The 23,436-nt window shown below is 52.5% G+C and overlaps 2 protein-coding genes across 4 annotated transcripts; both read left to right on the plus strand.

The window, feature by feature from the left end:
• The first annotated feature begins 2,707 nt into the window (after positions 1 to 2,707).
• Positions 2,708 to 10,842, plus strand: BIRC5 (baculoviral IAP repeat containing 5). Of its 2 annotated transcripts, XM_040244747.1 has the most exons (4): positions 2,708 to 2,918; positions 3,206 to 3,315; positions 4,803 to 4,920; positions 8,632 to 10,842. In XM_040244747.1, exons 1-4 carry the CDS (start codon positions 2,808 to 2,810, stop codon positions 8,719 to 8,721), a joined length of 429 nt encoding a protein of 142 aa, XP_040100681.1. In that variant the 5' UTR covers positions 2,708 to 2,807; the 3' UTR covers positions 8,722 to 10,842. The 2 variants fall into 2 exon arrangements, with proteins under 2 accessions (XP_040100681.1, XP_040100682.1); XM_040244748.1 differs by lacking the exon at positions 4,803 to 4,920 and having other exon boundaries at positions 2,748 to 2,918.
• Positions 10,843 to 15,418: 4,576 nt separating this feature from the next.
• Positions 15,419 to 21,579, plus strand: TMEM235 (transmembrane protein 235). 2 transcript variants are annotated; one of them, XM_040244745.1, is made up of 5 exons: positions 15,419 to 15,559; positions 15,768 to 16,036; positions 17,424 to 17,504; positions 18,096 to 18,233; positions 21,200 to 21,579. In XM_040244745.1, exons 2-5 carry the CDS (start codon positions 15,859 to 15,861, stop codon positions 21,439 to 21,441), a joined length of 639 nt encoding a protein of 212 aa, XP_040100679.1. In that variant the 5' UTR covers positions 15,419 to 15,559; positions 15,768 to 15,858; the 3' UTR covers positions 21,442 to 21,579. The 2 variants fall into 2 exon arrangements, with proteins under 2 accessions (XP_040100679.1, XP_040100678.1); XM_040244744.1 differs by lacking the exon at positions 15,419 to 15,559 and having other exon boundaries at positions 15,684 to 16,036.
• Positions 21,580 to 23,436: the final 1,857 nt, after the last annotated feature.

Genomic DNA, 23,436 nt, shown 5'->3' on the forward strand with positions numbered 1-23,436 from the left:
TGTAAAGCAAAATAAAGTAAAAATAAAAATTAAAAAAAAAAACCTTATAGAAAAGACTAAGCAGCTGAAGTTTTCAGTAAAATAAAATTTAAAATGGAAAATAAGTTGGAACATGTTGGTGCTAAATAGAAAATGAATCACAGAAATACATTGACTTGATGGTGTTTGTCAAAAGATGTATATCTTTATTGATTTTTAAAATTGTATATATTTTTTGGCTGCACCACGCAGTTTATGGGATTTTAGTTTCTCAAACGGACTAAACCTGTGTTCTTGACAGTGAAAGTGCCAAGTCTTAACCACTGAACTGCCAGGGAATTCTCTGTAAGATATATATTTTTAAACAGATGCCATCAATATTGGCAGAACTCTGATTAAAATAGGCAGGATGAAAAGGCAGACAAGATTGCAAAGCAAACCGTGTCCCACTCTGATGATTGAGAGGGCAAGTTGGCTGTAATCAAAAATGCTGAAGGCACATACACCCTGCCAGAAATCTTGCTTGCTGATGTTTATGCTCCAGGCATAGTTGGATGTGTGTATGTCTGTTGGCTGTAGTATCAATACAATTCATAATAGCAACAACAAAAAATGGGAGCTACCCAATGGGAAACTGGTTGATTGGAATTAGAGTAGATCAGTAGACCATCTAATATATACCACGCAGATTTTACAAAACGTTAGATAGTTGCAATCTGGGTGCTGATAAAGCTGAGATGTGCTGTTACCTGAAAAGACAGGACACCAACTGATAGATACACACACACACACACCACCCTAGAAGTACATATAAAAACTGCTGAAAATTTCTCTTCTGCTAGAGGTCTTGGGGGAGAGGAAGACTTCCTTCCTATTGTGAAGGAGGAAACAGACAGAGCTGGACTCCATCTTAGGCCTGGCTGTGAACATTAGACTACACGCATGGTCACCCTCCCAATGGACTCTGAACTTTGTGCCCAGTGTCTATAGAAATGGCACACCAATGGGAAACCAGACCCCCCCAATAAAAGAGCCTCGGGACTTGGACTTGGACTCTCCATTGCCTAAAAGAATATGCTAATTATCTTTGTAACAGAACAAAGTGGTAAATCCCATTATGTTTTTCAGGATATGATCACAGGCCTATTGATAAATATCCACTGTTTATCTAGTCTAGTGACACATGAATCATGGGTTAACTTTGATCGTATCTCTCTTTTACCTTGTCCAGACTAGTTTCAAGGAATTTGGGGAGGTGGGTTTGAGCACGTACACTTAGGGTGTATAAGGTTTTCACAAAAACTGGTCAGGGTCCTTGGCTAAGAGGAGACTCTGCCTTGGGCCTGCTAGTGTAATAAACTGCACTCCAATATCTGCATTGTCCTTCTGAGTGAGTTTCTTTCCCGGAACTTGTGGCTACAACAATTGTATGTTTTTTGCTTTTACAGCATTGATGCGTCACTCTTACAACAGAGGAAAAACATGTTCACAAAAGGTTTGGTGAGACTAGATGGCCATAAGGTAATACCTAGCATTGATGATTTATGATCTCAAAATTGTTTTGTTGGATCATCACAGTGTCCACCAGGATTTGTTGCCAACTATTTAAAAATCCAGAGAGTTTACATAGAAAATTTGCCTCTGTGATAAATAAATATTTGGTCTTTGTGCCTGATTCTTGGCACACAGCTTCTAAAACACCTTTGGAATCTCCCAAGAAATAGGAGAGCCTCTTGTAATGAGCAGTTCTTGGCAGGCCCCTAGACAATGCTTAAAAGACAGCGGGGAGGTTTCAGCCCCACCTTCCAAATCTTCAGGAAGTGGAGAGCTGGTGACTCAATTAATCACCAAAGGCAAATGACTCAATCAACCAAGCTTGTGAAACCTCCATAAAAACCTCTCAAAAGAGGATGTTCAGAGAGTTGGAAGGCTGGGGCCTCTGCCTGAGGCTGGGTACCAGCTACACAGGCCTTCTCTGAACCCAAGCTGGTTGAGCTGCCTGCTCCCTAGGCAATCATTTCTATTATGCAGGCATACTGTTCTGGGCTGTTCACTTCCTTGAATCACATTCCTATGCCCTCCCACCTCTCTGAGAGGACACCCAGGTCTCCTGGAGGGAGGGCAGTGGACATTATTTCTTTTAACACATGGCTTCACCTCTGTTTACCCCTACCTGCATCTCTGGGGCAGGGACTTAGAAGAGATATCTAACTCCTGAGGAATTCTGGTGGAAAGGGAAGAACAAAGTGACAAGGATCAGTTTCTGGATCTCCAAGAAGCTTCAGTGAAAAGATTCGATAAAAAGACTTGACGAACGAGTGAACAGCTCCCTCCAGCAAGGGTGGAGGCTAAGCTGTAGACTTCATCTATGCGACACCTTTCCCCGGAGGATGCATGCCTTCTAGATGGACAGGCCTCAGCACATATTCCGATCTGGCCAGTACAACGCCTGGGGAAGCTAGTACTAATGGTTTCAGGAACGGGACACCCACAAAAGCAAGAGTTTGCAGGCTGAAAGAGCTTAATCCATTCGTGCTCGCAGGGGCCACTCCTTGAAACCATCACGGAGGCTTCATCACATCCCCAGCTTCTCTTCCCACCAATCTTAGCAAGTAGTTGGGATGTAAGTAAGCGCGGGGCGGGGTTCGCTCGGTGACGTCTGAGCAGCTGCAGAGCCACGCGGCGAGAGAACTACGACTCCCAGCATGCCCCGCGCCACACATCTTCCCACTTCCCAGAAGGCAGCGGGAGGCGCGTTCCCGACATGCCTCGCGGAGGCCGTCAACCGCCGGATTTGAATCGCGGTACCGCTCGGCGGCGGCGGCGGGATGGGTGCCCAGTCGTTGCCCCCGGCCTGGCAGCTCTACCTCAAGGACCACCGCGTCTCCACGTTTAAGAACTGGCCCTTCTTAGAGGGCTGCGCCTGCACCCCGGAGCGGGTAAGACCTCCCGGAGTCCCCAGGTCCTCCCCGCCCCAAGAGTCCCGCCCCCGTCCTGAGGCGACCGGTCCCGCGGACTCCAACCCTTCCGTGGACTTCTAGGCTCTGAGTGACCTCTCCCTCGGGCTCCGGCCTTTCTGTGGACTTCCGGGCCCGGGGCGACCTCTCCCTCGGGCCCCAACCCTACTGTGGGCTTCCAGGCCCGGGACAACCTCTCCCGCGGGCTCCGGCCCCTCTGTGGGCTCCCTCCTCCGCGCTGGGGCCTGAAGCTGAGCTCTCCCTTGCAGATGGCCGCGGCAGGCTTCATCCACTGTCCCACTGAGAACGAGCCCGACTTGGCTCAGTGTTTCTTCTGCTTCAAGGAGTTGGAAGGCTGGGAACCAGATGACGACCCTATGTAAGTCCCGCAGGCCGGCCTCACTGGGCTTCCTGGGCGCCCCAGTTCCATCGGGACCTTTTGTTTTGTGTTGGGCTCCTCCTCCAAAAAAAAAAAACAACCCTGAATTTTGAAGGATCAGTGAAAGAGCTTCAGCTTTCCAACCTCCTTTGTGCCCTAAACAGCTATTGTAATGGATGAGTCTGCTGCTGGCACCTTGGTGATGCTTTCAACCTAATCCAACCCGATTTGGCGGAATATCCTTCTGGATGGATGTTAAAGAAAGGCATTTTCCTGTGGGTTCTTGATACCTTTTAAGTTAGAATGCTGGAGCAGATCCTGCTGTGACCTAGAGTTGTCCAGGTGCCTTTCCTGTTTTAGTTTTTAAACCTGAAGCTTTATTATCTGGACTATCATTCATACAGCAGAAAAACCACACCTTGAAGTAGTACACTCGTGTTGTTTTGGATTTTGTTCTTCGTGTCTATTTTGCATGTGTGTGTGCCTGCGTGCGTGCATATATTCATACAGACAGCAGCTGTCTTCCTGTAATGTAATACCCCATTTTTCCCCTCCCATTTTTTTTCCCTGTCAGAATCAGTAGCTTCCACAACTTGAATTTTTTTTGTCCTAGAGAATCTCTGGAGTTGTTTGTCGTCTTGGCAGGAAGAGTATTACTGTTTTTTCATAACGTTTGCTCTTGTGACCCGGTATTGACTGGGATGGCATGGTGATCATACCAGGGATCAGTGGAGAAATACTGGTTGTATTCTTGGGAGTGAATTTCCAAGTGCTGTAATGTTTTCAGATTATAGTTACTGTTGGCTGTCCTCTTGGAATTTGTGTAGCTGTGTGTTTCTTCCAGATTGTTCTGGGTTGTTGTGGTGGTTTTTTGTTTGTTCTTTTTGGCCGCATCAAGTAGCTTGTGGGATCTTAAGTTCCCTAATGAGGAATTGAACCTGGCCCTCAGCAATGAAAGTGCAGAGTCCTAACCACTGGACAACCAGGAAGTCCCCAGACTATTCTCATTCTAGTGCAGTCTGCTGTGCAGGGATAATTCCCAGTGGAGAGAATGATAGTACAGGCACAAGAATTCACTGGAGAAACCAGGCCAGTAGTGCTCTTTTTCTGAACCAATAGATTATGTAATAAGTCCAATAAAATGAAATAACTGCGAATGACTCCTGGATGATTTTTAAGGGCTTTGACATGTGGTACCTTTAGATTTACACTCTGTAACACTTTTCCTACTGCTTGCTAAAGGACTCCAGATAGAATATAACAGCCATAGGAGGGGGATGGGGGTGTCCACAGACCGAGAAGATGCTGAGATGAGGTATGTGGGAATGTGGGTCTGGGCACTGGTTCCATCCACTTCAGAATTCATACTCTGATCCTGAAGCAGAGCAGCGTGTGTCTCTGAGGTGGGGAGGGAGACTGGTGGTAATGAACTCTTCTCCCTTTACTTCACTGTCTCTGTTGACATGCTCATGTATTGTTTTTTCTAGAGAAGAACATAAAAAGCATTCATCTGGTTGTGCTTTCCTTTCTGTCAAGAAGCAGTTTGAAGAATTAACCCTCAGCGAATTTTTGAAACTGGATAAAGAAAGAACCAAGAACAAAATCGTATGTATCACTGGAAATAAGAACCAAGAGCAAATCCCGTTCAGCATCTTTAGTACTAAACTCCTACTCCCTCACACACACTGCATAGACGCTTTTCCTCAGCACTTTCTAAACCCCTCAGATATGTGTGTGAAGATACAAAAGGACAGAAAAGCATATGACCTAGACTGTCACCTTGGGGTTGTGCAATCAGAAAAAAATGCATGCCCTGAATAGAGGTGCCCTCAGTGTGGTGGGACATGTGAGGGCTAGGCTGGCATTCCTGCCTTCAGTGGCAACTGAGATGGTAGCTCCTTTATACGGAGTGTGTTCATGTGTTAGCAGAGCTGGGAACAGAGGGTTTGGAGACACAGAGTAGAGAGTGTGTCAGGAAGGGGCATTATGTGTGTTGGGAAAAAATAGTGCCAGTCCTACTGGACCTTGAAGGGGTCTTTGCAGGCAAACTTTGACTCTTGCACAGGTAAACTAGGTTATTGGGAGAGTGAAACCATGAGTCCTTAAAGAAGCAGCTCCCAAACAGCCTGGGCTGTAGAGAAGTAAGGTTGCCAGAGAAAACCAGGACTCCCAGTTAAGTCTGAATTTCAGGTACAAAGGAATAATTTTTTAATATATCTCACATTTTATGTGGGTGTTTACTAAAAAATTACTTGTTTATAAGATGTTCACATTTAACTGAGCATTCTCTCTCTTTATGTGCTAAATCCAGTAGCTTTACAAAGAATAAATATTCAGGTATTTAATTTCTTTTTAGCAAAGCCCTGGGCAGGGAGTCCAGACATAACACTTGTCTCTGCCACTCACAGACTTTGTGAATATAGACCAGTCTTGATCATAGTTTCCTGCCTATAAAATGGAGGATAGACCCCCGTGGTTTCTGATATCCTTTTCAACTTGAAAATCATGTTCTTTTTTAGAGATCAATATACATAATTCTGTCTAATATGGTACTTTTCAAATGCTAAGGACAAAATCGAAAAGTTTTTCGAGAAGCGAGAAGTCAGTGGTCAATAAAGCTACGTATTCAATGGAGGTTTTGGGAACTGCTGTGTTGGAATTAGGAGGAGGGCTAGAGAAGGCCTTTGAGGTTAGGGGTCAGTTCATTTTCTGTGAAGTGCCACAGATGATAAGTGTTTAGCCATCATGGGCCGCAGAGTTTCTGTTAGATTTTCCTTTTTTTAAAAAAATTTACTTAATTCATTTTATTTTTTGGTGAGTCTTACTGCTGCACTCGGGCTTTTCCTAGCTGCAACAAGTGAAGGCTACTCTCTAGTTTGGTGCATGGGCCTCTCGTTGCGGGGGCTTGTTGTGGAGCGCAGGCTCTAGGTGCAGTCATTGTGGCCAGTGGGCTTAGTTACTCCTCAGCATGTGGGGTCTTCCCGGACCAGGAAGCGAACTGGTATCCCTTGCAGGGTGGATTCTTAACCACTAGATCACCAGGGAAGCCCTAGAAATTATTCTTTGTTCGTTTTTTTCCCACAAATATTTAAAAACATAAAGCATTCTTAGCACTGGGTTAAGAACAGGCCATGGGCTGATTGGATGTGTCCCACAGGGCGTATTTTGCCAGCCCTGTTCAGAGTGAAAGACCAGCTTGTGTACTTTGGGAACAGTTGTGGAAAAGCTATGTCTGCGAATGGGAGGACTGTTAAGGGCAGTACAGTGAGACTGCAGCCAGATTGTGGAGCTCTGAGAAAGACTGGAGCCAATAGGAAGACACACTGCAGTTGTCACAGCCCAGTCCTAGAAAATTGAGTGCTTGTGACCCTGTGATCTGACAGGAGAAGGTGGCTAACCTGTTGAAGAGGGTGACTTAGGAGGACTGGAGGAGGAGACCCAGGAGATGCTGGGCCTCTGTTACCTGGGTGTCGGCAGTGGGGCAGAACCAGGTGTGAACACCAGGAGAAAAGTGGGGAGATTGGAAGAAAACGGTATGCTTCTAGTTTGCAACTGCTTTTTTGTTCTCCTCAAGTCAAAATACTTTAAAATCTATGCATTTGTTTTTATGACCTTGTTTAATTATAAAATAAACTATCAGTATAAAATATAAAGCTTTTGTAAAGAAGAACCAAAAGCTTCACCCCTATGCTGGTGGTAACCACCATTAACTGGTATATTTCCTTCCAGATCATTTTTAAATGTATATATTTGGGGAAATTCCCTATTGGTCCAGTGGTTAGGACTCTGCACTACTACAGAGGGCACAGATTTGATCCCTGGTCAGGGAACTAAGGTCCTACTAGTCTTGTGGTGCAGCCAATAAAAAGAAAAGAAAATAAAATTCAGTTTCACTAGTGGCATTTTATCTGCTCAGTAGCTACATGTGACCAGTGATTACTTTATTGAACTGTGCAGACAATTGAACATTTTCATCATTGCAAAAAATTCTGTTGGATAGGGCTGCTCTAAAGTGACACCCAGTTGTGAGGTTTGTTGCAAATAATATATCCCTGATACAAAAATTCAGGTCCTCTTGTTTCCTTATGGGCATATGCTTGTGAGTGGATGTGGACAGTAAGATTTGGGGTCAGAGCCAAGTGCAGGGAATGGGTGTAACCAGAGGCCCATCTGCTTCCTGCTAGAGCTCCAGGATGAACCAGCTAGAGTACATTGCTCCTGGAGGTGGGCTGGCATGCAGACCTTGTCTGTTCTCTGATAGGAAATAAGGTTGGCAGCTGATCTTTTAAACCATTTATTAAATTAGCAATGGGATTGCAGTACACAGTTTTAAGACAGACATTTATCCAGGTAATTACATGTTGCAGTTTACAAATACTGAAAACAAGGAACAAGTGTTGTCTGTCGTGATGCTCTGAATTAACGAGACCCCATATTTAATTGAGATGCTGCTGGTCAGTTTGAAGGACCACTGACTGGTCAGGCAGCCACGTGGGTGCTGGCTGGCGTGCGGCCAAGGAAGAGCTGGGGCTCAGGGTCTGACCCGGTAGCATACCGTGTGCTCCGTGCTCCTGCTGCTGCACCCCCCACCCTCTTTCGAAAAATGTTACCTCTATTGTTTTTCTTATTTAACCCAATAAAAACCTATTGTTTGTTTTTTAATATGGCAGAGAAATCAAGTAGAATGAATTTGGGAAAGAGCTTTCTGGATTTGCTGACTTGATTGTCATTTGTCTCCCTGGAGAGAGCACTTGGCATAATGAAAGATTGGAAGCCAGATTCAAAGAGCAACTGCAGGTGGCAGGTTTTCTGTTTTTGGAGAAAGCTGATGCTTGACAGGGAGGAAAGGAGGGCTATGGACTTTTCTGTGGAAGCTTCAGAAGCAATGTAGGTTAGTGGGGAGGAGCAGGGCTCTGCCACAGACTAACGGGTAACCCTGAGCTGAATGGTACTCTGGACCTCAGCTTCCTCTTCTGTATAATGGAGATAAAGGTGGCGTCTACCTCATGGGACACGGAGCAGTGAGTAAGCTAGCGTGTGTGGAGCAGGTAGAATGGTATGGCACAAGTGAAGCCATCCACCGGTGTCTTCTGTTATAATTGTTGTGAGGCAACTCAGATGAGAGGCATTTGAGGGGAATTCCCTGGCAGTCTGATGGTTAGGCCTGGGAGCCAGGGTTTGATCCCTGGTTGGGGAACCAAGATCCCTGGTTGCAAGGCCTTTGAAGTGAGTGAGAATATTTACCTCATATAGCTGGGCATCCCTATCCGAGCATGCCTAGAGCTTCAGTTTCACGTGTGTATTCTTTATTTCCAGGCAAAGGAAACCAACAATAAGCAGAAAGAATTTGAAGAAACTGCAAAGAAAGTCCGCTGTGCCATTGAGCAGCTGGCTGCCTTGGAGTGACACCTCCCTGTCACTGCTGTACAGCGACACAGACATGTCGTTTCCAGGGCACACCCCTCAGTGTTACCAGTTTTTCTCTGGAGCCTCTTAACTGTGCCTTAGGAAAGCAGAACATCAACATTTTGAAATGAGAATATTTAAACTGTATTTTTTATTTTTTTTCTTGAAGTTGATGCCAGGGTCTACTTCTGTTATATAGCTGGAGCTAAGTACAATAACTGACCCTGTCTTTTCTCTTTGGTAGTTTTCGTTTTATTGCTCCCTGGACTTAGCAGGGTGAGGGGAGACATTTGCTCACGTGGGTAGAGCCCTTTTACAGCAACACATTTGGGCTTCACAAAGCTGGTGACTGGCTGTCCAGCTGAAATGTGATGTGTGAATGTGATCATAGGTCTGTTATGACTGGACAAACAGGATTAAGAATGCCATTTTAAGTTTCGCTTGCATAATATTCTGCATTTATGGTATGCACTTATCATGTTCTGGATGTTCTCTATTATCTCACATTGATGCCTGCAGACCTTGTGATCATCTCTTTTACCCCATCAGGTCTGTGGTGTCACAGCAGCTCCCTTCCTCCCAGACAGATTGTACGGCCCATCCCTGCCATGCCTCTGAAAATGCCCCGTGTGTTAGGGGTTCCTTGCCATCACATCTTGTGATTTTCAGTTTCATAGGGGTAGCCATGGGATTAGACCCCGGGCTCTGCCTCTGGACTTGATCTGTGTCAGAGCCCTTTCCGTAACTGTAATATGTGTGACTTGGTGAGGGGGATGCAGAAGGACTGATGTCTTGAGAGTAGAGCTGGCCTCTTGCTTTGTGGTCAGCTTGAAGATACTTCTGCCATGGCTGGTGGCAAGGTTGCATTATTTTTCTACAATAGACAGGGAGGTCTTTCATGCAGAAAAGGAATGTTTCAGAGGCCTGGCTCACTGCTTCTGGATAGCAGAGCACACAGTCAGAGTGGATTCTTCCTGGGGAGTCCCGCTGTGGACCAGCTGTCATCCGTTGGACGGGGCACACAGGGGCAGGATGAAAAATCTGAGGAAGGAGTTCATGGACTTAAGTATTAATACTCTTCAAATACCTACTTTCCATTAATGATGTGCATTAGGCAACTGATAATTCTCCTGTCTTTCCAATGTGAATCTTCCTAAAGGAATAAATTAATTTAAAAAATAGATTGCAAAACCTCTTTGGGGGAAACTTAAAAAAAAAAAACAACATGTTTTTTTATGTTGTTTTCAGTCTTGCATGATCATAAATGCAATGATGTATGAGATTCAGCCCCAGCACAGACTAAGCGAAGAGTTGGAGCAGTTGTAAAAAAAAAAAAGCGTGTGGAACACCCACTCCGGCACCAAACTGCCCTTTAACAGGATGCTTGCCTTCTGGGCTTGGGCCTGGTGCCTATTGAATTGGAACTGCAGTTTCCTCACCAGTGATGCAGGGATCCTACAGGCTGTGCGGCCTCAGCTGACTTTTGTGTGTGTGGGTGTGGCAACAGGATTTTCATGTAAAAAGGAATTGGGAGAAAGCCCTCAGCCCCTCTTAAGATTCTGTAGTGTTGCTTTCTTGTTTGAATTATTATTTTGCATAACAGGATCAACTACAGTTAAAAGTGAGCACAAAGCCTTTCTTAGTCACTGGGGACACCAGTGTGAACTTTAGGTGGATTTGGAGACAAAGTAAGATAGCAGGAAATATCTGGCAGAAACTGTCATGAAATTGCTGCACGGTTAGCCAGCCCTGATGAGCTGGAGGGCGCACACTGGCTGCTCCTCTGCGAGAACAATGCAGTGGCCTGAATCCCTTCTAAACGACTTGGCTCAGAGCTGTGGGGACTTGGTGCGCCGTGCAGGCAATCTGTCAGCCCTGACTGGCTGTGTCTCCATTGCTCCACATCTGCGCCACGTTCACAGCTTTGCCTCCGCAGCGGTCCCCTCCTCTTCTCCCTGAGGCCGGCTCACGCAGGGCTGAGGCCTGATCTTCAGATGATAGATTTTATTTCACCATCCTTCATGAAGTAAAGCTGCAGGGTGGGTTGTTAACTGTCCTATTGGAACCTCTGGGGGTCATCTGGGTAGTTGCTGAAGAATAAAAACTGCTTCGTTTCAAACACTGCAGACCCTACTGGGTTTCTTAAATACTTTTGGCTTTTCGTGGCAGTCCCTTCTTAGCTTGCCAGTTGATCGACCCCACCCCAGTGCTTGTGGGGGAGGGATGAGTCCTTGCAGAGTGACAGAGCCAGCCTTGGGCTCCTCTGCAAGAGCCGCTTGAGACAAGAGCCATCTGTGTCATCCGGACTCGTTCCATGTATAAACCAGCTGTGAAAAACGCACCTCAGACATGCTTTTCTGCCATATCTCAGTAAAATGAATTTTTCCCTCCAAGTATGGAGAATGTTGCAGTGGTTTTTGTTACGGGGAAAAAAGGCATTTCAGCCTTTATATTAATCTCAGCTGCTTATTTTCTATATTTGTGCCAATCTGTAAATGAATAATAACTGATCCTTACAAACTGGCATTGTATAGAAGCTGAGAAAATGTTTTTGCTCTCTTTCTTTTGCACGATGGGTAATGCTGCAGTTCTTTGTGTTGTCAGGCTGTGCTGTGGGGCAAGGCTAAGCTGGCCCTGACCCCTCAGACCATCTTAATTCCAAAAAAATATCATATCACTGGCTTCAATGGCTGCCAATGTCCGGAAAGTTTATCAGACATCCATTAATGAAGCTTTAGGCCCTTCCTAAGGGCAACAGCCTCAACTTTTCTCAAATATGTCTGCCTTTCTGATACTTCAAGTCAGTGGGAGTCTGGAAGGGTTGTAACTGGTGGTGAGAGTTGCCAGGTATGGCGAGATCAGAGCCAGTGGACAGCCTGGGGCACTGGGATCCTCCAGCCTCAGCGCTATGAAAGATGGAGCACCAGCCAGCCATTACCTGCAGGTTGGCACCCCTTTGGGATGTGGACCATTTGCAGGTTGTACTCACTTAGAAAAAAGTCAACAATTTCCAGTAAAGTCTATTGGGATCTTAACTACATTTTTTGGATGCAAAAGTGGAGATTTATAAAGAGATGAAATAGCTTGTCCAAGATCATATAAGTAAGAAAGCATTCAGGTTGGGATTTGAATCCAGGCAGTCTGACCCCAGAGCTGGCCCCTCACTCTCTAGTGACACTGCCCAGCCTTGGGGGCTGGGGCTATGGGCAACAGCCTGGCCCCAGGAGGCTAGTGCAGTAAACCATCCCCATTCCTTTTTTCAGACAACTTTGTTTCAAAGGTTCTCACTACATATATGAACTGATACCTTTCTCCCGAGCATTCCATTGATCTTCACTGTACCAGACTTTAGCTTGTTATTTTGAACTAAGGTTCACAGGAAGTTGTAAAGCTAAAACAGGTTCTGTGTCCTCTTCACCTAGATTTCCCAGTTGTAACTGGTAAAATGTCTGGACTTGCTTCCAGCACCTAGGGTCTGAGCTGAGAGGTGAGCGGTGCAACCCAGCAAGCTCTGAGCCAGGCTTTCCATTGCAGGGGAGTTCCTGTCTCGCCCTGGGTGAGTCTAGCCTTAAAGCCGAGTCAGTCAACTGAGCTGTAGGTTTCCTCTGCATTGGCTCAGCTTCCAGCATTTCAGTCAGTTTTCAGCTGACAGACCAAACTGGGACCTAGGTTTCTGTGGCGACTTTCCACTTGATGCCCAGGGTAGTGACATTTATGCATCCGTTTGCGTAAGTACTTCGTTTGCCGGGTGCTGCGTCCAGGGCTTAAAGTCTGCAGGGAACTCACAGGCTTCTTGTTCTCTGGTGGGAAGACACAGGCCACCTAGTATCCATATGAGTGCATCCAAGGGAGCAGCAAGAAGATGACAAGGAACTCTTGGAGCATTCTGCTGGTCCAGGAATGAGGAGGAGGCTGCCAGATGGATAAGGAAGGAACAGATGTGCCCTGTGGAGGAACGGGAGTGTCCATTCTGGGGACAGCAAGTACATTCTGTGATGAGGGGGAGGGGTGGCTTACTCCCATTTCCTCTTAGTCACTGGACTCGCTGGACAGATGCTTGTGCATCCAAGGCGACCATGATAAGCCCTTCTTAGGCTTGTGAGTCCTGGGGGACGAGAGCGGCCGGTCATGTGGCTGCCAGCCTGCATGTCAGTGCTTCCCAGCTGTGACCCCAGCCATTTGAGAGCCCTTTAGAAGGGTTGACTTTGACTAGAGCGGTGTCTTGAGAGCCTCCCAGGATGAATTCACTTCATAATGCATGCTGAGTAAAGGAGTTGACGTGTAGGGAAGGGCGATTTAGGGAGGTTCATTTTCTGTTGGAGGATGTTTGCCAAATGCAGTGAGATTAGTTGTAGTGTAGCTGATGCTGAGCTACTCTGAGTAATTTCACCAGTGGTTTCAGGTGCTTCCCAGTCCATCACTGGGGGCCTTTTATGGCATCATCAGCCTGGAGCAGGATGTTCATCCCTGGTCTCAGGCATCCTGTTCTTTCAGCCACTGTGAGTCAGTTCAATGTAAGTCTATAGAGGCCTGGGGATGTCCCTGGTGGTCCAGTGGCTAAGACTGCTTGCTCCCCATGCACAGGGACCCCAGGTTTGATCCCTGGTCAGACAACCAGATCCTGCATGCCATAGCTAAAAAGTCCCACATGCTGCAAAGACGATAGAAGATCCCTCGTGTGGCAACTAAAACCTGGCACAGCCAAATAAAGAGAAGAGGCATGGCTGCAGCCCTGTTCTGTCACACATAATTGGGATTTCTTCCATTAAAGTTCTCATCTGCCCCTGATTTCAGTGGAAGTGGTCGATGCTGGCTTTGAAGAGGCCTCAGTGGCCTGGTGACAACAGGCTTGGTGCTCACAAGTTTGGAGTTGCAAGTTGATGAAAGGAGGATGAATAATGAAAAATAATGGATCATTCTAAGAGGTGCCTTTTCAGAACTGGTAGAGGGTATAATTTGAGTCCATCTCAAGGGAAGTAGACTGGTGGAATTCATCAGAGTAGCCCCTCAAGGACTGATACCCATTGTCTGGAGACAGTCCAATCAGTCACTCTGACTGGCATATCTGGGGTTGGAACCCTGAACCAGGGCTTTGAAGCGATGGGGTGTAGACTGCTCACCTGGCCATCTGCACTGCAACAGGAGTGGGATACATGTCTGCTCCTTTACGGAGAGGAGGGCTCTGGGGGCACAGTGGCCTCAAACAGCACCCGACACGCCCTGACAGGGGATGCAAATGAGACCTTTCCGAACAAGCTCAGGCGAAAGGCAGGGGCACTGGGAGGAAGTGTGTGGAGTGTGCAGCCACAGGGTTCCTCTAGTTCTCCCTAAAATAAACACTGTCTCTCGGGACTTGCCTGGTGGTCCAGTGGTTAAGAATCCTTGCAATGCAGGGGACGTGGGTTTGATCCCTGATCAGAGAACTGATAAGATCCCACATGCTGCAGAGCAACTATGCCTGCAGTACTGAAGCCTGTGTGGTCTGCACCCAGTGGACAGCAACGACTGAGCCTGAGTCCATGTGACATAAGGAGGATCCCACGGGCCACAGCTAAGGCCTGATGCAGCCAAATAAATATTCAGAAGAACGACAACAAAACACCGTCTCTCAATCGCAGCTTAAGCACACAGAAGCAGCGTCCATCTTTGTCACATTGGGGCCATTACCTTCTTTCCCAGCTCTGCCACCCTCTCTCCTGCTCCCTCAGTCCCTCCCCCATCCCCAATTGTGTAGACTGCCGCTGCTCCCAAGCACCTGCTTTTCTCTGTCTGCCTGCTGGATTCTTTTACCCTCCAGGCCCAATGCCCCCTGAGAGAGGAGCGGCCCTGGCTGGCACCCAGCTTCCAGGGCGGGGGCTGGGGGCAGTGCTGTCAGGTAAGAGGGTACGGAAACTGTCACAGCCAGGATCACCCCACCCTATCCCCACCACGTGCCCCAACCCAGTCTTGAGTGTGGTGTGAGAAAGATGCGTGGCTGGCAGGATACTGGACAATTCTAGCCACTGTGTCTGAATGCCCCCTGAAGGATTATTTCAACAACTTTGTTGGGACTACTTCTACTTCCTGATGATACTGCTCAAACCTAGAGAAAAGGGGGCCAAAATAAACAAACACTTGGAAATGAGAGCCCTGGGATGACCCTAAGTAGAGAAGCTGCTGGTGGTCTGAGAAGGACCACTCTCAGTGAGGTCTCTGACCCCCATCTTTGCGCTGCATCGGTGGAAGGGGCAGCAGCGGATAGTCCAGGGACCTGGAGCGGAGGCCCTCCCATCGCCCAAAGCTGAGCTCCCAACAGCTTCACCGTGACAGCCCTCCCGCTGCCAGTGGGGGCCCCTTTGTAGCTCCTCTGCCTCCTGCCCCACCAGCACCTGCCCCTGTCCCCAGAGAAGCTTTGCTAATGTTTGTGAGTGAGTGATGGACAGGCAGAGGCTAGCCTTGCCTCACAGGGCATTAGTAATTGGAACTAACAGGAAGCCAGGCTCCCTTCTGTAGCCCCACCCGCTTTATCAGGACCCTCTGGTGGTTGATCCTGGAGACTGATTAAGACTCACACCGCTGGGCCAACCAGCAGCCAAGTGCTCCTGTGTAAGGGGTGGAGGTTGGTGGAGGGAGCTGCCTCCCACCATTCAAGCTTCCTGCTGAGTCTCCTCCCGGGCTTTTCTGGCCCCACCCTCCCTCCTCAGCTTGGCTATTTGGGAGCTGAAGAAGCAGAGGTTTAGAGAAATGAGGGCGTTTGCCCAGGGACCCATAGCCAGGGACGCTGGGATTTGAACACAGCGCTGCGCCGGCCCAGCTTCCTCCTCCTTCCCCTGGGAGGTAGCTTGGCGGTCACAGACAGGTGGGAGTTCCTTGCGCACCCGAGGGGCACCGCACCCGGAAGAGCCCACCTGCCGCTCCTGCTCCCCATCCCCGGGCCGTCTCCCCGGCCCGACTCCCCAAACCCCCGCCCACCCCCACCCCACCCCGTGCCCCTTCGGTACACCTACTCCCTCAGGGTCCCTGAACCCCCTCTCCTGAGACTCTCTCGGGTCTCTCCACTCCCTAAGTCCCGGCTTCCTGCGCTGCCCCTCACCTCCTGGCTCCCTCCGCTCTCCTATATCCCGCTCCGCTCGGCGCTGGTCCTGGTACCCTGACCGCATGGCGCGGCTGGGCGCGCTGCTCCTGGCCGCTGCCCTGGGCGCGCTGCTCAGCTTCGCGCTGCTGGCGGCCGCCGTGGCGAGCGACTACTGGTACCTCCTGGAGGTGGCGGACGCCGGCAACCACAGCGGCCACGGGCAGCTCTCCTCCCACTCGGGGCTCTGGCGCATCTGCGAAGGTACCGGCTGTCCCTCCCCCACGCGCCCCTTCCCCTCAGACTCAGGGGGCCGCAATCCACCCCCCCCCCCAAAGGGAAGCGGGGAGAAGACACCCCCTCCCCCGCCTGTCTGCGTACCCTTTCCGCCCAACTCTCTCCCGGACAGTCTGGCTGGAGGAGGGCTCAACTTCCACCGTCCAAGGGTGGGAAGTGAAAAGGAGGGGCCAGGGTGGCCCCATAAGGACCCCAAGAACTTTCCAGAGCAGCATTTCTCTGCAGTCCCGTGGCCTCACCCTTTGGGGGCCGGTCTTGTGTTCCAAGCGATGGCACGTCACTTGGCAGGTGGCAGGACATCGCGGGGTGACCTGGGACCTTGTCCCTCAGCCTCATTGGTCAGATGGGGAGAAAATGAGGCCTCTGGGGATGCGGGAGTCGGGGTGGGAGGAATGGGGCCGGAGGAGGCACGGGCAGGCCTGGCACCCAGGGACGCTCAGCACTGTGCTTGTCACTCATCTGCAGGGGCCCTGGGCTGAGGTGGGAGCCGGTGTGTCGGGGAGAGGCCCGGGTGGGGAGAGCTGGGGCCCTGGCAAGACCAGGGTTCCTCATCCCAGTGACCCAGAGTTGTTTCTTCATTTCCGTCCAGGGCTCGGTCTGGTCCCTGTTCCCTGTCAGGCTCAGCCAGGGCTGTGGCACAGAGCCCCTGTTCCCCACACCCCCTGGCCTGGCACGGGGAAGAAAACAGGAGCGCCACGTGGCTTCAGACCTGAATGCAGGGGGGCAAGGGCTCTGTCCCGTTTAGGGAGGGGTGGTGGGCTTCCACACGCTCCTCACCTGGGGGCCTCACCAAGCTGGGACCAACCTGGGGGCTTCCCCTGTGCAGGACATGCCCAGGGTGGCAGGGATGTGTGTGTAAACATGTGTGTGTGAGAGAGAGAGAGAGAGACAGAGCCTTCCTCAGAGCTACCGGGGAGGAAGGATAGTTGATTCAACCGCCCCACAGACAGCCTAAGGCTCCAGGCGTTCACGGCTTGTGCATGTGTGTGCGCCCTAGTGTGCAAGAGCCAGAGAGCCCATATTGCATGCCCCTTTCTCATGCAGGCATAGCCTGGCCTCCACGGGTGAGCAGGCCCAACAGGGGCCTGAGGGCAATCTCTCTGCAGTGTTTGAAATTTTTCAACAGGCCTCCATGTAGATATTATTTGCACATCATATAAGCAAAATGAAAGGTCTTGAGCCCTCCAAACCCATTTGAGCCCCAACTCTGAGTTCCAGGGGAGAAACTGACAGGGCCCTTGGCCCAGTGGAGGGTGGTAAGAGCCGGCAGCCCACTCATCTCTGAGAAGCACGGGGGTGGGGTATACCCAGCACTGTACAGCCCACCAGGCTGTGCGTTCTTTCCACTTTTTAGGGCACAACAGCTGCATCCCCCTGATCGACCCCTTTGCCAGTGAGAGCCTGGACGCCTCCACTTCAGTGCGGCACCTCCTCTGTGAGTGCTAGGGTGGGAGTCACGCCCTCCTTCCTTGACCTCCAGGCAAGGCTCAGAATCCCTGCTCCTAGACCCACAGAACTGCTTCCAGCTAGACCCTGTGTTGCCCAGAGGACATTTCCATAGTTGCTTGAGGACTTCTCCTGACCGGCCTTGGCCCCCCGCCCGCCCAGGCTCTGCTGTTAGCTTATAACCACGGATGCTGGACCCCCAGGCTCTGCTGTTAGCTTATAACCACGGATGCTGGACCCCCAGCCTGTCTCGCCGTCTCTGTGCATCTTCTGAATTCTCTTTTATGTTCCCAAAAGGGTCTACTCAGTGGGCATCTCCCACCTGGTGAATTGAGGGGCATGTGTCTGCTGCCCCTGTGCCAGGACCAGGGGCGGCCCCTGGGGGGGGTCGGGTGGTTACCATGGAGACATCACAGGGAATTAGATGGTCCAGCTCCTCCTCTGGCCAGGGTCAGAACAGTCCCATGTGTGCTACGGAGGAGGATGTCCAGGCACACAGGGCTCTGAAGTGCTCTGCTGAACCTCCCTTGGGGACCCAGCCTGGTTCCCTGCCTGTTCCCTGAGCCCCCTCTCCTGGCAGCGCTGCACCGAGCCGTCTTGGTGGTCCTGCCCGTGAGCCTCGTCCTCATTGTGTGTGGCTGGATCTGTGCCCTCCTCAGCTCCCTGGCCCAGAGCATCCCTCTGCTGCTCTTCACTGGCTGCTACTTCTTGCTGGGGGGTGAGTCCGGGGGCTGTGGGGCCGCAGGTCGTGGGAGTGGGGTGCTGCCTGTCTCACTGCCCCAGCCCCTGGCTGCTCTGAGCCTAGGCCCACCCTGGGGATTGACCTGCAGCAGGTGAGGCACCTGGGTGGCACTGGGGCCTTTGGAGGGGCAGGGATGCTGACTGTGGGGCCAGAGCCAGGGACGGGGGTCAGGAGCCCCAAGTTGAGCTGCCAGGAGCAGGAGGCACGAGGATCTCCGAGGTGAGCCCAGGACATGCCCTGCTAGACCTGCATGAAGGGGGTGGGACCAGCCCCTATCCATTCCCCTTTTCTTCCAAGACCGTCCTGGGGAGGGGTCAATATGGGCAGGGCTGAGCATTAAGACAGGGTGACAGAGGGCCTTGGATTCCTTGGCAGTGACCCCAACCGAGCCAGGTCCAGACTTTGGCTAGTGAAGTACATGCGCTGACAGTCGCCTAGCCTGCAGGCACTGGGCCCAGCCCTCCCTCAGGGATGCAGCGACAGAGGCAGACCCTCGGGTCACAGCTTCCTGCTGAGATGTCTGAGGATTCCCCGGGCTCAGCAGGAAGCTGGTCCTGGAATCCCCATCTCTGCCTTTCGGGGCCATCTGTCCCAGCCAGCCACCTGGTGTCCCCAGCTGCCCAAGGCTGGCCATCATCGACCGTGGGCTGGAGGCGCCTCGGGTCAGTCCTCAGGGGCCCCTCCCGTCCAGGGCCGAGACCTGAGCTGAGCCTGGCATCCTGGGCCGGCTCTCCTGCCAGGGCCGCGGCAGGAGGACTAGACCACACTGGCTGGGGCTCTCTCCTGGGCAGGCCTGCTTCCTCCCCAGGGGTTACTGGGCCCTTTGGGAGGCTTGCTCAGGAGGGAGTAGGTGCCAACTGCCAGGGGGCCGAGCCGCCTAGGTGTGTGGTTCAGAGAATGAGAACAGGAAGAATCAAAACATCAGCCCTAGCCTGACCCCAGAGACTGTGTGTGTCCAAAATCCAATTAAGAGGACCTTGGGAAGCCACTGAGAGGAGTAATCGGGTGGGATTGTAACCTGGCCGTGACAGGAAACCTCGGCATTGCGCTTGGACCCCAGGCACCGGGCCAGTGGGCGGAGGGAGAGCCTGGAGGCGGTGCCGGGGCCATTCCCCTGCTCCAGGGAGGACCGGCAGTGGGCTGGGCTCCAGGAGCGCCCCGTCTGCTCCCCTGCGTCGGGCCAGACTGGCCACACCTCTGCTTTCCTTGCACGGCGGGCTCCTGGCTGAAGTAGATCCCCTGACCTCACCGTCAGGAGCCTGCCCGGGGGGCTGCAGTGGGGCCCGGGCCCCAGCTTTGGGGGCTCAGAGTCAGGACTGTCACACCAAGGGGACCTTCATGAGGCCAGATCACCCCAATCCCCCCCATTGTCACTGCAGAAAGGGGAGGGACGTGGAGGGTTCTAGGTCGCTGCCGGCTGGGCCCTGAGCTAGGGGCCCGGTGGCATATGGAGCCTGGGGTGATGAGTTCCAGGCCATCACCTGGCTCGAGGCTCCAGAGCCAGCCAGGGGAAAGGCCTGAGTCATCTCAGGAGGTCTGAGGTTCAGAAGCGGTCTGGCAGGAGGTGGACCTGGGCGCCCCAGTCCCCAGGAAGAGTCAGGTGTTCCAGGTCAGGGTCCAGCTTGGGAGCTTACTCTGGCAGAGCAGTGGGTCCTGCCCAGAGCCAGGCTGGACGGAAATAGCTGGCAGCTAGAAGAGGTGTGCTCAGCTGGTGGGGCAGCCGGGGTGGGGGTGGTGGGGGTAGGACAGGGGGACTTGGCTGGGAGCTCTGACTGCGGTAGGCTAAGTCGGAACCTCTGTTTCTGGGGCCTCAGCTGCACAGAGTTCCCCGAAGAAGCCTGAGAGATGTGTTCAGCGCCCTCTCCCCAGCTGGGCACTGACCCCAGTCCCAGAGCCCTGCAGTTGATTTGGCTTCACAGCTTCCCAAAATTAAATCCATAACTTCTGTGGTGGCTCCACCCAGTGCTAGGCTGGTGGAGGCCCGTCCGTCCTTCCCATCTTTGGTCAAGTGAGGAATCCCAGAGGACCTGAGTAAGAGGCAGGCAGTGTGGGGAGCCCAAGGTCTGCCCCTTCTCTGGGTCCCAGTGAGATGCAGACCCAGCCCTGAAGGTCTGCCTCAGGCCTTAACTGGGCAGTGTACAGAGGGAGCACCATGCACCCAGGAAGTGCCTTTGGGGGTCCCAAGACCCCACCTACATTCCCTGCAGCTGGCACCAAGGGCAGGCCTTGACATCAGCCTGCAGCGGTGGGACAGAGGGTGGCTCTCTGGGCTGATCCCCCTGAACCTGGGTGGACAGGCAAATGTCCCGGCGCCCAGCTCTTTGCTTGCACCTGACCCTCCGGGGTCACCGTGCTCTAGGTGCAAAGCCAGTCTTCTTCCTGCAGAGATGCAGGGTTGGAGGGAGGAGGGTGTCCTCGTTTGGGGACAGACTGGGGTCGTGGGATCTGTAGGAAGGGCCTAAAACTCAGACTTGGGGAGGGGACAGGGCCTCTGGAAGAGGGACACTGAGTAACGGTCAGGAGGGGAGGCTGTGGGCCAGTGAAGTGGGGAGGAGGACTTCGAGAAAAAGGGGGCCGGAGGAGCAGGCCAGGAGCCTGGCTCAGGATGTCTGGCCAGAGCTCCAGAGCTCTGCCTATGCTTCCCGGCTGCCAGTAGAGGCCATGGCTCTGTGTGTGTGTGTGTAACTCCGGGGGCGATGAGAGGGGGCTGTGTATTTGGGGACATCTATGTGAGTAGGTTTTGGGGGTGTAGGTAGTGCTGTTTGCAAGGGGTTTCTGTAGGGTGAGGTCCTAAGGTTTGAGGACTGAATTGGAACCTCCATCCTCCCAAAGGCCAGTGGGCAGAGGCCATGTCTACAGGACCACCGTGCCAGGGTCCCCGGTGGGGCTGGTGCCCTCGGCAGGCAGATGCATTGAGTGGTCACTCTGCACCCCCTCCCCAGGCGCCCTGACCCTGGCGGGGCTCATCACCTACATCAGCTACTCACAGCTGGCCTTCGCGGAGACGGCCCGCCAGTACGGCCCCCAGCACGTGCAGGACGTCCGCATCAGCTTCGGCTGGTCCCTGGCCCTGGCCTGGGGCTCCTGCGCTGCGGAGTCACTCAGCGGCGTCCTCCTGCTCGCAGTGGCCCGAGCCCTCAGCCTGGGCGGGCAGCCGGGCGCCCCCCACTCTGTGGACATCTGAGTCCCAGGCAGGCAGTGGGGGGAGAGGGGCTCCATTTCCCTTTGCACCTCCTGGGGTTTGGGGAGGCCAAGCCTGAAAGGCCGTGGGAAGGAGGCTGGGAGCCCTGTTCTGACTGTTCTGCTGGGCTGGAGTCCTGGCTGGGAGTGGGGCAGGGGTCAGGGGTAGAGCTGAGAATCCAGGCTCCTGTTGCTTGATGTTCGGGGGAGCTCCTCTGCCCATTGTGCCTTCAAGGACTAACTGGTTTAGCCTCTTTTTAGAGGTGAGAAAGGCGAGAGGGAGCGAAGGGACCAGAGGGACGGCTGTGGTGGTCATGGGGGTGGGGCGCTGCAGGCTCTTGGCTGGTCAGCGGGTCCCCTTGCCTCTCGAGGCTGTGGCCTGTGCCCGCCCCTCCCCACCCATCCTGGTGGGCCACAGCTGCGCCCAGTCCTAGGGACCTGTGTCAGGCAGAAAAGCTGCCCCAGTCCTCTGAGGGGGCAGTCCAAGAGAGAAGCAGATATCCGTCAAACCCTCGGCCAGGCCCTCACCAGGCCTTCCATGCCGTGTTCTGTCCTTCCCTTACTCCTCCCCAGGGCAGCTGTTGGTGGGGAGGAGACTGAGGACAGGGGGGCCTCTTGGATTTCCAGGTGCAGGGGGGCAAAGGGGGTTGGGCATATCTCTGCCCGCCTTGTTTTCAGGTCTCTTCCTTGTCCCGGGGCTGGCGCTCCGGGACCCCACCCTCCTCTATAGTTCCCAGAGGGATGTCTGTGATCCCGTGTGGGCCCCTGGGCAAGCAGGTGTGGAAGTCCTGTGGGGTGGGGGAGCCATGCCCGGGTGGAGAGTGAGGGGCTTCTCTACCAGGAGGGCCGCTGCCCGGGGCCGCAGAGGCCAGAGCCTGGAGTTTTGGCCACAGGCTTGTTGAATGGAGGCAGACCCAGATCCAGTGTGCCCCTAAGGGCTAGACAGACAGGAAGGTGGGTGGCCCGCCCATGACACGTGGGTGTCATCGTGGTTTGTGAAGGCTGAGGCTCCTTCCACTCTGGGCAGGTCCTGAAGACCTACTCAGCGTTTGTTTCAGGCTCAGGGCCCTCTTGAGTCTGAGGTGTGTGCGGGGGTCCATGGCAGCCTCTCTTACCTTGGTCTTTGCCCTTTCCCAGTCTCCCTTTATGGCTGGAGGCGGGGTGGTTACAAGAAGCTCCGGGCCATCAGGGGCTGGTACCATCTGGGGAGTCCCGCTGAGGGGCCAAGAGTGGGGGCGGGGTGGGGGGGGGCACGGGGTGTTAAATGCAGGCTTCCCTTCCTACCTGTGTTTTAGCGTTTAACATTGTGCCAATGTGTTCATAAATAAATCAGCTTGTTCTGTGTGCAGTTAAACCTTCATTCACTTAAAAACTTTCAGAATAGATAATACATGCCCATAGCTTACAAACAGTGCAAGGGAAACCCCGCCACCAGGTCCGTGTGTATGTCCGTCCAGCCAGAGTCGTCTCTGGCAGACTCGATGAGCTCTTTCTTATTTCTGGCCGGCACAGGCAGGGAGGACCCCCGGGGCCTCACATTGGTTCCAGGGGCTGGCTCTGTGGGCAGGTCCTCTCAGCTGGGGAGGCTCTCACCTGACCTCTCCCTCCTCTCCCACCGCAGCTGGGGCTCAGCAGCGTGAGGGTTTAACCCTGGGCGAACCAGACACACGTGGGTGAACCTCAGATCCCAGAACTCCCTGGGGCCGGGGGGGGGCACTTGCCCCTTCCCTCTCTGGAACAGATCTGGCCGTGATTCACAGGCGCCAGCCCAGGTGAGCCTCAGTCTCGGGCTGGTGAAAGTCCACAGTGGGTGCCTCACACTGGCCCTGGACCCTAGTCCGGTCTCCACTGCAGCTTCCTGAGAAGCTCCCGGAACTCCTCTCCCTAATTCCTGGACCACAGAAACCGAATGATAATAAAAGGATTATCGCTGTCGGGGAGTAATTTGTTACCAAGCAGTGGATTACCATTCAGTTCAGTTCAGCTGATTACTATTACA

This window comes from Oryx dammah, unplaced genomic scaffold, assembly GCF_014754425.2.
Source record: "Oryx dammah isolate SB20612 unplaced genomic scaffold, SCBI_Odam_1.1 HiC_scaffold_8, whole genome shotgun sequence".
Classification (NCBI taxonomy): domain Eukaryota; kingdom Metazoa; phylum Chordata; class Mammalia; order Artiodactyla; family Bovidae; genus Oryx; species Oryx dammah.